Here is a 13,009-nt window from a genome sequence, read left to right as displayed (position 1 = left end):
CAATTTTGTTGCTAAGTCAAAGTTTTCGCTAAAAGTTACAATTAAATATTTTAAATAAGAAGATATTTTGATATATTACCACACATTAGGTCTTATTGATTATACATCATAATAGCCTGGTGTGTATTATTCACCTTATTAAAGTTCATGGAATTCTCCCCTCTAGAAACTCAGGTATTCCCTTCCCTCCTCTCTGCCTTTTGCTGTAGGAGGATTGTTTGGCACTTCTACATGATAGAACAGTAAAGGATTATAGCACAGAAGAAAGCCATTTGGACCATTTCCTCTGTGCTGCTTATCCTTAAGCTTGAGAAATGTCATCCCCCAAAGAAGCATTTAATTTTTTCTTGATTGCTAACAGAGTGTTTACTTTCGGTGTTTGACCTAAAAAGCCATTCTGCCATGTGCAGATACTTCAGTGAGCTACGAGTGGGCAGGTGGCCTTTGTGAAACCATAATCCTCCAAGAGTAGCTGCCTTGAGGGGAAGTGAGGAAAACAGAGGTAGGAAATGTTAAAGAGACAGTAGGAACTGCCGATGCTGTAGAATCTGAGACAACAAGATATAGAGCTGGATGAAAACACAGCAGGCCAAGCAGCATCAGAGGAGCAGGAAAGCTGACATTTCAGGTCTAGACCCTTCTTCAGAAATGGGGAGGAGAAGGGGATTCTGAAATAAATAGAGAGAAAGGGGAAAGTGGATAGAAGATGGATAAAGGAGAAGATAGGCAGAGAGGAGGCAGACAGGTCAAGGAGGCGGGGTTGGAGCCAGTGAAGGTGAGTGTAGGTGGGGAATTAGGGAGGGGATAGGTCGGCCCATGGAGGACAGACAGGTCAAGGAGGCGGGACGAGGCTAGAAGGTAGGAGATAGAGGTGTGGCTTGAGGTGGAAGGAGTGGATAGGTGGGAGGACAGGTTAGGAAGGCGGGCACGAGCTGGTCTGGTTTTGAGATGCAGTTGGGGTAGGGGAAATTTTTGAAGCTTGTGAAGTCCACATTGATACCATTGAGCTGCAGGGTTCCCAAGCAAAATACGAGGTGCTGTTCCTGCAACCTTTGGGTGGCATTGTTGTGGAACTGTAGGAAATCCAGGATGGACATGTCATCCAAGGAGTGGGAGGGGGAGTTGAAATGGTTCACAACTGGGAGGTGCAGTTGTTTGGTGCGAACCGAGGGGGGTGTTCCAAAACCAGCCCAGCTTGTACCCGCCTCCCTAACCTGTCCTCCCAAATTATCCAATCCTCCCACCTCAAGCCCCACCCCCATCTCCTACCTACTAGCTGCATCCCACCCCCTTGACCTGTCTGTATCCTCTCCACCTATCTTATCCCTTATCCAACTTCAATCTGCCTCTTCGTTTCTCCCTATTTATTTTAGAATCCCCTTCCCCTCCCCCATTTCTGAAGAAGGGTCTAGACCCAAAACATCAGCTTTCCTGCTCCTCTGATGCTGGTTGGCCTGCTGTGTTCATCGAGCTCTACATCTTGTTGTCTTAGAAAATGTTAAAGCAGTCTTTGTTTGCTATCGCTGTGTCAGCAAGAAGAACAATGGGTGTATATTAAAAGAAATCAACTGGATTTCCTGCTATTGATCATCAGTATTCTATGGTGCAATGTATGAACATTAGGGTAAGGCAGAATCAAGCTCAACTGAGATGTCTAAAATGTCTTTTATTTTGGAGATCTACATCATAGGCTCACATTGTGAAAGTAAGGAACCCAAGTTGAAATTAAATAGCCATTACCTCAGGGCAGCAATGGAGAAATTAATTGGAACGTTTGGCAGCTTGTTATCCTGAAGTCAAATGACCATTTTGCCCGGCTTTCTTGCAAACTTCCAAAACTGAATATTGAGTAAATTCAAGGCATCAACAGCTGAATAGTAATTCATGAATTGATAATTGTACATAAAATCCCTAATGTGCTTGTGCGTCATTATCAAGTTAACATCTTTGCTAAAGTGATGGACTGAATAATACCATACAGATGCATAATCCTTGTCTGTTGTTGTAAGTGACATCTTACAAGTCTATAAAATTGCATTTTTAAAATTCTCATCATTATGAGATTGTCAAATAGTACTGGAGAGCTGCTGATGCCTTTGGAGACATACCTAATCTAGGTTTTGCCATCTTAAGGAAACAAAGGGGATAAGGCATGGGGAAGTTATAAAACAAAGTTAACTTGATACAAGGTATCTTGTCATAGATGGTGCTGCACTTTGAGCCGGGCCAGCTCTGAACAACTGAGTTACATCTTTGTATACATGCTTATGTTTGTTTCAGTAATCATAACTCTGCCATTCCTTCAGAACATAAAGTTGTGTAGCAATTTGCTGAATGATATTTCTAAGGTTTATAAATTGTGTATTTTTATATGATAAGATATCTGATGATACACCTGACTTTCCTGATCTGGCAACCTGGGCCCAAATAGCCTAAGTCTCAAATTAGTTCCATATTTTGGAAATACTAGGCTAATGTTATAATTTTGACATTATGTTGAATGGTTAGAGTATTGGATTTCTTGAACATTTTGATTTTAAAAAATATTTTGTTGCTCGATTTGGGAAAAAAAATCAGTTGTTTTGCTTTTCAATTTTTTTAGCCCATTTGAAATTAAAGAACATAAAATATTAGCCACAATTAGCATAATCTCTTATTTTTGTTTAATTATTACACTTTTAAATTATAATTTATTTTGGTCATTTTATGGTAATTTCTATCTTTATGCCCCACCTCAACCTCCACATGTAATGGGCCTCTCCAGTAACACTCCATTGTGTCTACGTGGACACATGCTAGATTGGGCTGGCTAACCCTTTGTTTTTCCCTCTATCACTTTCTGATATGGTAGCCTGGATGAAATAATTCTTATAAATTTTCTAAATTGCACAATATTGGTAGAGGATAACTTTGCTGAATTGAAAAACAATGAACATGCTTTTTAATATTTTGTTTAAAGTTAGATCTTTAAGAGTTTTAAGTTCTTTCTCCAAGACATTTGTCACACTTCTCTGTTCTTGGGTTTCTGTGTGACAAGTGCCATCTGCCGCTGAGAGTACTAATGTGTGAGTTCCCAACAGACCTTAGTATCTGCCTGTGTTGCACTAAAACCTGCTGTGAGGATGTCAGAAAACGTACTGGGATGGGAGCAATTCTCCTTCGCATTTCTCCAGCCTGTGCTGAGGAACCCCTCTGCACTGAAATATGATTAAGTTTGGACAGCTGGAGATGGGCAGAGTGAATCTTGCTCAACAGCCCTCAGCAATCAGTAACAATGTATGTTACAGAAGCAGTGGAAAAATAAACATTTGAAGATGGCAGTTAGTTGATATTAATTAACAAGGTGATGGTAATATCAAATAGAGATTACACGAGTGGCTCCACCTAAGGTTCATCAAACATTGGTTCGAAGAAAAGGTAGTTCTACCACACTCCAGAATCCAATACTCAAACCTTGAAGATAATTTAGTAGTCTTGAATATTAATTGATAAAGTTACCTGAATTTTCTCCCGAGAGGCAATATTGATTTTAAGTCAAATTTTCAGCAAGTTTGAAAACAAAAATTAACCAGGACAGTCATGAATGCAGAATCCCAGAATGTGTACACTTGATCTGGTGTTTAGTAACAAAGAGTATGCTTCTGAATTTTGACACTTTTTCCACATGTCTGAACAGTACAGAGAGGGTAAGACCCCCTTCCCCTAGGACCTCAATGTACTACAATGATGCCTGCATTCAAATGTAAGTATTCATGCAGTGCAGATTACAAATGAAACAGAAAATCTAGTTTCCCCCAAAAATCCAGATAACTCTCTTCATGATCACTTTTGTAATTTTTCAAAACATTTATTTAATATAACATACAGTCCAGATTTGACAGATCACAGTACACCTCAGTATTGCCTAAGTGTAAGCCCCACCTTTGTGTTTCTTGAAGCTTTGAAAATAATTCTAAGCAAAATATTTGCAGTATAGGTTTATAAAATAAAACAATGTCTTGTACATAAGTGTATTTGTATTTATTTTTTAGTTATTTTGATGTAAATGTATTTGGATTGCAAAATCACAAATCATTTTGAAAGCTATGTTTGTATGTTAAATGTACAATAATTTAGATTATTAGTTCATTGATGTTTAATTTCTGAGCTCTGTGTTTGTATCCAAAACAAATAGTTTTGCCTACTGACTGAAATGAATTCAGGTCATTTTCAATAGGGTCACTAACTCTTTAGTTGTAAGAACTTTGATCTCGTGATAACCGGTCTCCAATCATTCCACCCCACTCTCCCTCCATTGGCCCTCAACCACCACAATCTCCTTCCTATGTTATCTTTGTGAAAAATGAACAGATTCTTCATCACTCAAATAATGAAAAGTAAATGGAGAATATATATAATTTTGTGTTATTACCCCAATATTTTTTCTTCCACATTGTTCAAAGCAGTGCCCTGACTAAACCTACTTGCCCATAAATTGGAAGGCTTGCTTTCTATGCCTGAAATTCCAAATCTTGTTTCATATCGGAACAAACTTCTGGTGTGACAATAATTGCAGCCATGAAAGGAATATTTGCATTATGGTCTGTTTGACTGTTAACCAGCTTCAAATCCATCCATTACTTCATAAACTTCTCTAATAGAAGAATGTAAAGATATGGAAACAACAATAACAAGAAGTTGATTTGGTCTCCAGAAGAGATGAAGAAAGTGTGTAGATTTGTCTCTTTTCTTAAACAAGTCCATAACTCCATTTCTGAGAGGTTCAAAGTTCATTCCTGTGGTCTGCAGGGAAGATTTAATCCTTATTCTATGAACGAGTCAACATATTTAGATATATGGTTGAAATCTTGGAAGTGATTACTGTGTGTATGATTGAAGATGTTTATTCTGGCCACATCTGAGGATTAATACAGGAATCATCACTGGGGGAATGGATATATAGAGGAAAATTGTGATTCTCTTGCAACGTCCAGTGTCATGCAGTAGACCTGGATATACATAGTGATGGCCATTATACAATAATGTTTGTAGTTCCAATTAATCTGATAATGTTCTCTGTGGTTCTGTAACAATTAGCATGGTTCATTATTTGGTTTGCAGCACCCATTTTTTAAACTTACAACTCTGCGAGTAAAGTTGAATTCAATCACTTCCTTTTCCCATTGTGAAACCTCTAGCTATTGTTCAAATTTACTTGTGAAGCTGCAGAACAGATATCACATACCATATCCCTGATGTAGTAGCCCTGGGAATGAACTCAAGTGGCATTTTTAAAAAGAATTGAGTTGGTGTTTCTTTATTTTAATTTGAATTTATTTTGTGTTCATTTGAATTAATGTGTTTTCACGATGTACTTTTCTTACTATGGACCACAGCTACTAAAAGTAATGGACTTAATTTATATGGAGCTAACAGCTGAGTTCCCTATGGTGAAATTGCTTCAGATATTATCATATTTCTTAAACATTAGTTATTATTTAACTATTATTTTGAGAGTTTGGTTTCCACAAAAGCTGCATGACAGTGTGGACAAAATTTTACAAGCCCTGTTGAGAGCAGGAGTAGATTAGGGGAAACTTGTTAAAAGGCTCATGTTCACCCAGTTCCTTGAAGTCGACCCAGTAATTTTGTCAGGTATAGAGGTAGGATGGATCATGAGTGAATAATCAAAAAAACTATGATAGTTCCCTCTGCCACCTTGTGATTCTGACATATACACTTTAGTTTATCACTATTAAATGAAAAACCCTAATTCAATCAGGAGTGGACATGAGCAGATGACACTAAAAAAAGGTAGGAAGGTAAGTAGTGAGGATAACACAGAGTCCACAGAGGGATCATCATGCTCATTGGCTAGTGCACTGAACTCAAGTTCTGCTATTCCTGGAGTCATCACAAAACTTTGGTGATCCACAGTGTTGTTAGGGAGGGAGTTCCAGGATTCTGACCCAGCGACAGTGAAGGAACAGTGATATATTTTCAAGCCAGAATGGTGGATGGCTTAGCAGGGATGCTGCAGGTGGTGGTCTTCCCACGTACTGCTACTGTTATCCTTCTAGTTGGAAATGGGCATGGGGTTAGAATGCTGTTGAAGGATCTCTAGTGAATTTCTGCAGCTCATCTTGTGAATAGTGATCATCAGTGGTGGAGTGACTGACAGTTTAATTGTGGACATGATACTAATCAAGAATGCTGTTGATGAAAGGCATCCATGAGGTGCTATAGGCTAATTTAAACTGCTAAATCTATTCTGACTCTATTCGATTTTGCATTGTCTTGGTATTATTGTATTATATCATAATTCAACAGTGTGTGCCAAAATTCAGCTCCACTACTCAACAAGCCCTGACAAATGTAGAAGTACCCAATTAAGTCATGAACATGATCAATTACCTGACTGCTATTGACAACAAAATCAAAACACACCAGGCTGTATCATGAAGAGGGAGATTTCTTTTCTTGTAAGCAAACTGAATTACTCTTTAACAAATGGCAGAAACTAAAAGAACACATCCAGAATTATGTAACTTTAGCAATACCTCTTTAGAACTGCAGTCTCTCACACATATAATCATAAGACAGACAATAGACATACAGTTTGACATAAATGTTATGAGTGTAAAAATATGGACAGGTAAACAAATGAATTCTGTAGATCAAAGTCCTGACCAATGTAGTGAGTTCCTTCTCACAGTTCTTTTAGTTTTAAAAAAGATGACACAATGCAGAGTCATGATCATTCTTCGATTTGATGACTGTTCATGTGGACTTAGGTCTTTTCTTGTCTTAGAATTCCTTATTTTTAGAGTCCTTAGGTTTTCTGTCTTTTCACACGTGCAGAAAGAAGCGAGATGTCTTTTGCTGTACTCTACTTGCAGGCCTGTAACAATATTGTTGGACCAATTGAGAGCAGTCATCTGGCAGTTTTACCTTAACTGAAAGACCTTGGTGCCACAGTATCTCATAATGTAACAACCTCACATCTCCAAAAGCAACAATGTCTTGTACAGCTAGAACTGTATATCACACAATCCAACTTGGCTTTCAAGCTGAAAAACTCAGCTGGTATTTTATCTGTATAGCATTGAATATTACACTCCAGTTTATGTTTCAAAAAGAAAATATGTGCTCCCATACAATTGCCAAACAATTGGCAGGTTTCTTCACTGTTGGACTGGAACTTTATCTCCACAAGGACTGATCAGTGATCACTGCTGCAAAATGAAGTGGACAAATGCATCTGCAACAGGTAGGTTAGTGAGGACAAGGTCAAGCAGGTTCTTGCCTCATATTGATGTTCTCACCACCTGATTTGGTTCCAATTTGGCGGATATGTCCTGCAGAACTCCATCAGCTTGGTCAACAGTGGTGCCTCTGAGCTAATATTGATGATAGATGTTGAAGGCCTTGTAAAGCTTTAGTTGTGTGCTTTGGGCTTTAGTTCAATAACAATCAATAAGCTCATGGGTTTAAAGAAGTCAGAGAGAGACACATTTCAAAGTATAACTATATCATTAAAACTTATGTTGTAAAACCCATTGTGCGTATTTATATAGAATCTACACATCAAGCTGTTGAAAATGCAGTGTAGGTGTGGAGCATTTTTGGCTCTTACAATATGACATTTGATTTTACAAATTTTCATGTTAGTTTATTCTCTTTTACAAATATACAGTGCATTGATGGTTTACCGATTACACTAGGTGATGGTACCCATTGAGGAAATCAAAATGGTTTACAATTCAACTTGTTTTAAAATTCTTATCCATAAATTAGTTGTAGATAGGCAGTGGTAAAACTGTGTACAATTTTTGTACATTTATGATAGATTTTATCTAGATTTCAATTGATTTCTTCTTTTAAACTTATTTAAAATGTAAAATGCAGAGTATCACAAAGCATATAAAATCTGGTGTCTGCCATGTTAGCTGGTCTCACCTAGGGTGGCCTTTGTATCTCTGGGATAGGAAAAGACAAAAAGAAAAAGCTATGAACTAATTATACAAAACAATACCTAAGTATGCCAGCATTCCCTCTGTGAAGTAACAGATAGAAAGGAACCTGTAAATGACATCTCAAACTTTGCTCTTGCAATTTTATGAATTCCACATAAATCACTCCATGCAAACTGCTAGAGATTTTCAATCTCCAATATTGTATAATTTTGTTCTTCTTCATGTAAAATTACAGCAAGCTGGTATATGATGCATGAAATTATTTCTTTTTGATCTCACCTTTTGTTTAGTTTTCTCATTAATGCTCATCAGTTCAGTTTTATTACTTGCATTTTAATTTCTCACTGGTTGACTTTGCAGGTGGAAATGGAGTAATGTTTAAGGTTAATGAAGGATGTCAGTCAGGTTTTGAAGCAGCTCTTCAGATCAACCCAATTTCCTCCTCCAGATCTGATCCCTGTAAATTCTTCCCAGTATGTACAAACAAGTGAGCACAAATTGAACTGTGCTTACTGACGTTCTGCTTGGCGGTTAACACTTGCGTGAGCATTAACGTTTGTGGCACCATTAGATAACTTGCCCTTAGTGAAGGAATATTTTACCTCCAGTGTGATCATGAGGGAGGGAAGCTTCTTATTGTGTTATATATTCCCAGCCCCTCATCATACTATTTGCCTATATTTTTCAGTCCTGTGCCAATCCAGTAGGCTAGCGTCTTCCCTCTAAGTTGAGACATCATTATTGATTGAGTGCAAAAGCCTTTTTTCAGAACTTAATCATGCATTATCTCACATTTAGGTAAATGGCGTTGACACTGTAAAAATGTTCTATTTCAATTCCATAACGTAGTAAGCACAGTCAACTAAGCTCGCCATGAATTGATAACCAAGGCCTTTGGATGCAGCTGTATAATCTAGTTTTGATGTATTGTGCAGCCTTTGGTTGATCCATATGCTGTGTTAGATCAGTTGCTCTCATATTAATGAAAAAAAAATCAATGTAGGAAAATGGAAAAGAGGGAGGGTCAGAGTTTAAAAAAAATAAATTTGCTCTTCCAGTTCCCTGCCTTGCAAAGCAGCTCATGTTGAACTTTGTACATTTAACTGATTGCATGCTGCATGGAATGTGCTGGATTTCATTTGCACTCTGGTAAGTAAGTATGGCACTGAGTAGTTAACAATCTCAGTTGCATCTTCACTTTTCTGTTTTTTGTTCATCAGTTTTATGCTTTTCACTCTTATGATTCAGTTTTAAGCTTAAAAAAATCTAAATAAGAGTAGAACCAGAAACATTACAACACAGAAAAAGCCATTTAGTGCATCATGTCCACACGAGCTGAACAATCAACCACGTATTCTAATCCCACTTTCCAACATCTGATCCATAGACTTACAGGTTACAGTGGTCCAGGTGCAGGTCCAGATTCCTCCTAAACGAGTTGAGGGTTTCTGCCTGACTAGTGAACTACAATAAATACCCTTTGGATGGAAATGTCTTTCATGTCCCCTGTAAGCCTTCTACTGGCCACCTCAATTCTGTTCCACCTGGGACCTTTCCACTGGGGGAAAACAGGCCTTCCCTATCTCCTCTATCCAAGGCACTTATTATTTTGTACACAACCTCCTGTATTCTTAGGAAAACAGCCTAATCTATCCATCTTTCCTTGCAGCTACAAGTTTTAAACTGTGGCAACATTCTTATATAACTCCTGTGTAGTTTGTTAGAGCAGTAGGAACACAGGAATAGAGTAGGCTATTAGCTCATCGAGCCTATCACACCATTCAGTATGATCATGGCTGATTGAATGTTTTACTTCAATGTGTTTTTCCTAGTCCCATCCCAGCAAAATTCTACACCACTGGTAATCAGAAATCTATCAATTTCTACCTTAAACTGAGGCTCCACACTTCTCCTCATTTCAGACTCAAGTGGCACTCTCCTTATTTTTAAACTGTGCCCCCGATTGTAAACTCCCCAGCCATACGAAACAACTTACCCCTATGCATCCTAACGATCCCAGTCTAGCGTTCATTTTTCAGAACTCCAGAGAATGCAGACCCAATGGTGCAGTGACGGTGTCCCTGCCTCTGAGCTAGATGGCCTGGGTTCAAGTCTCATCTGCCCCAGAGATGTGTCATAACACATCTGAACAGGTTGATATAAAAAGAAACTTCACCACAGTGGGTGGGGTGCATTATTTCCCCCTGAAACTAATAATTTCTTATGGTACAGTGGAGGAGTCCCAGCCTACAGATCACAAGGTCAGGGTTCATGCTCCATCTGCTCCAGATGTATGTAATAGCATCTCTGAACAGTTTGATTAGAACATATCCACTGTGTTCATCAGCTGTCCTTTATCAGTTGTGAAAATACTATCTTCAAAAAGCTTCAACAAGCCCATCAAAGATGATTTCCCATTTGCAAGTCCTTGCTGCCTGTGCCCAATCAAGTCATTATCAACCGGCTGTCTGTTCATCCCACCTTCTATAATAGATTCCAACATTTCCCCTGCTACTGATGTAAGGTTTTTAGGTCTGCAGTTCCCTGCTACTCTCTTACCTAGTGGGGTGACATAGGAATATTGTGCTGCCTTCCAATCCACAGTAATCATTCTAGAATCTATAGAATTTTGGAAGATCATCACCAATTCATTGACCATCTCTATAACAACCTCTTTGAACACTCTGGATGTAGACTGTTAGGTCCTGGGGATTTATTAACTTTCAGCCCCAATTAATTTCACCAGTACAATCTCCCTACTGATGCTAAATTTCTCAAATTCCTCATTCTTCTGAGCTATTAGTGTCTCTAGTTCAGACATATTTCTTTATGTTCCTCAGTAAACGAAGACACAAAGTAATCATTTAGCTTCTGTGCCATTTCTCCATTTCCCATTTCAAATTCTCTTAATTGCCTGTAATGGACACATTCATTTTAGCCAAATTTGTCCTTTTGCGTGTCTACAGAAGTTTTGACAGTCTGTTTTTGTTTTCTGCTAGATTGCTGTCATTTTCTATTATCTGTTTCATCATCAGCTTCTTGTTTCATCTTTGTATTATGTCCTTTTCTGTAATGTGGTGACCAGAACTGTATACAAAACTTCATCTGTGGCCTAACCAGAGACTTGTATCATTCCAGTAAACCCTGCTTTTGGATTCAGTACATTGCCCAATGATAGAAAGCAACTCATATACTTTAACACCTTACCTAACTGATCTGCCTCCTTCAAGGATCTGTAGGCATGCGCTCCAAGATTTCTCAGTTCTTCTACCCATCTCTACCCTGCTATTTATTGCATATTCCCTTGCTTTGTTTGTGTTCCCCAAGTGCATAAATTTCCATTTCTCTGGGTTGAAAACCATGTGCTATTTCTCTGCCAAATCAGTCATACTTGAAAGTCACCGTGCTGTCCACAGCAATCCCACTCACTAATGACACGAATAATTTTGTGATTGTGAAATTTGCAGGCAACATTCTTCCTATGTATCCCATGGGCTTTATTATTTGTGACCAGTCTGTTTTATGGAATCTTGTCAAGTGCCTGACTAAAATTCACATAGACAACTTCAACTGCACTAGCCTCATAATCCTCATCAGACATGACATTTCCTAACAAAACAATATTGAAAAGTATTGATAAATTTCCTCCGAAGGCAGGAAGGCTTTAAATTTGGTGTAGCCATTAGTACAGGCTATTTTTGCAATTCCAGGTCTTCTAACCCCAATCTCACCTCAGGTGCGCAGTTAAATAGAAAAACTTTCTTACATTTCTGGAAATTGGGTTCAATTTCAGGCTAAACCAATATAGAAAAAATAGCTTATTGTCTCTGGTGGCTGTATATTACTATGTGAAAGTTAATGTAGAAAATCCTTAATCTGTTAGTATTATGTCATTTCCAAATGGACAGGAATAGACCATTCAGCCTTCATGGTCATTACACTCCACATGATTTTCTCCCATCCAATCAGTTAACCACAACTATAGATTTATTTCTCCCTCATGTTTCTCTAACTTCTCTTTAATTTAATTTAAATAATTAACATTGTTATAGTGAATTTGTACCTCTCTGAATGAAGTAGCTTCTTTGGAATTCCTTATTGTGTTTATTAGCAATAATTTTATACTATGGATCTTTGTTCTAGTCCTTAATCAGTAAATGGATACATCTTCTACATTAATTCCATCAAACTGTGTCATTATTATAAAGATTTGTATCAGATCACACCTCAGGTCATTATCATTACCAGAGAGAAGAGCCCCAACCAATTCTTGCCAGGTACAACCTCCCAGAAATGATTAATAAAAATTGATACTTGATCAATTTCCTATTGGACAAGAATGTAAAATGCTCAATATTTCCTTCTAATTAACACAAATTTGAGAAAAAAAATCACCCTCCAAAGATTAATGTTTAGATCGAAAAGAAAGAGTAGACAGATACAGTAGGAATCCGAGATAACAAAGTGTGGAGCTGGGTGAACACAGCAGGCCAAGCAGCATCTCAGGAGCACAAAAGCTGACGTTTCGGGCCTTGACAGTAGGAATCCACTTGTTGGAGCAGGGAAGGAGTAGTTATCATGTTCAATCCACTTACGGCACGTGATTGAAGAAAGGGAGTTGACAGGGATGAAATGTGAAATGTTTTAAAGAAGTGAGTTGACTTATGTCCTTCAAGGAAAGAAATGTGCTGTCTGGGATGCTTTTAATCTAGACCTGACAACTTGGCTATTTTCAAAGATGCTTAATCTTAATATCTCCTCCTTAATTATGCTTACCCAATGGAATATTTCATAAATAAACAAACTCTATTGCCACAATTTTATGATGACTGTACAGAGCAAGAGATGATGCCATTTTTAAGAAAAGCCATTGATTAAGAGGGGCAAAGGGGTTGAGTTAATTTCTGTTATTAACCATTGAGGTGACCCAATAAAAGTTTAAGAATGTGAAGCTAATTAATAGATGCAAATTGCTTACTATAGAAACCACAGACAGATGAGCAAACTGAAAATGAGTTAATATCAATTCTTCACTCAAAGGGTAATGAGCTATG

The 13,009-nt window shown here is 37.9% G+C and overlaps 1 protein-coding gene across 4 annotated transcripts in view; it reads left to right on the top strand.

The window, feature by feature from the left end:
- Nucleotides 1-13,009, top strand: part of LOC125447460 (voltage-dependent P/Q-type calcium channel subunit alpha-1A-like) — a 606,466-nt gene that overhangs the window by 353,159 nt on the left and 240,298 nt on the right. For 3 of the 4 annotated variants that reach the window (XM_059639809.1, XM_059639808.1, XM_059639807.1), the window contains exon 18: nt 3,677-3,742. The exons of the other annotated variant lie outside the window; for it this stretch is intronic. In XM_059639809.1, the coding sequence (XP_059495792.1) occupies nt 3,677-3,742 (66 nt within the window). The remainder of the gene's footprint in view (nt 1-3,676; nt 3,743-13,009) is intronic. 4 annotated transcript variants of the gene reach the window in all.

This window comes from Stegostoma tigrinum, chromosome 35, assembly GCF_030684315.1.
Source record: "Stegostoma tigrinum isolate sSteTig4 chromosome 35, sSteTig4.hap1, whole genome shotgun sequence".
NCBI lineage: Eukaryota > Metazoa > Chordata > Chondrichthyes > Orectolobiformes > Stegostomatidae > Stegostoma > Stegostoma tigrinum.
This window is presented reverse-complemented; position numbering and strand designations above follow the sequence as displayed.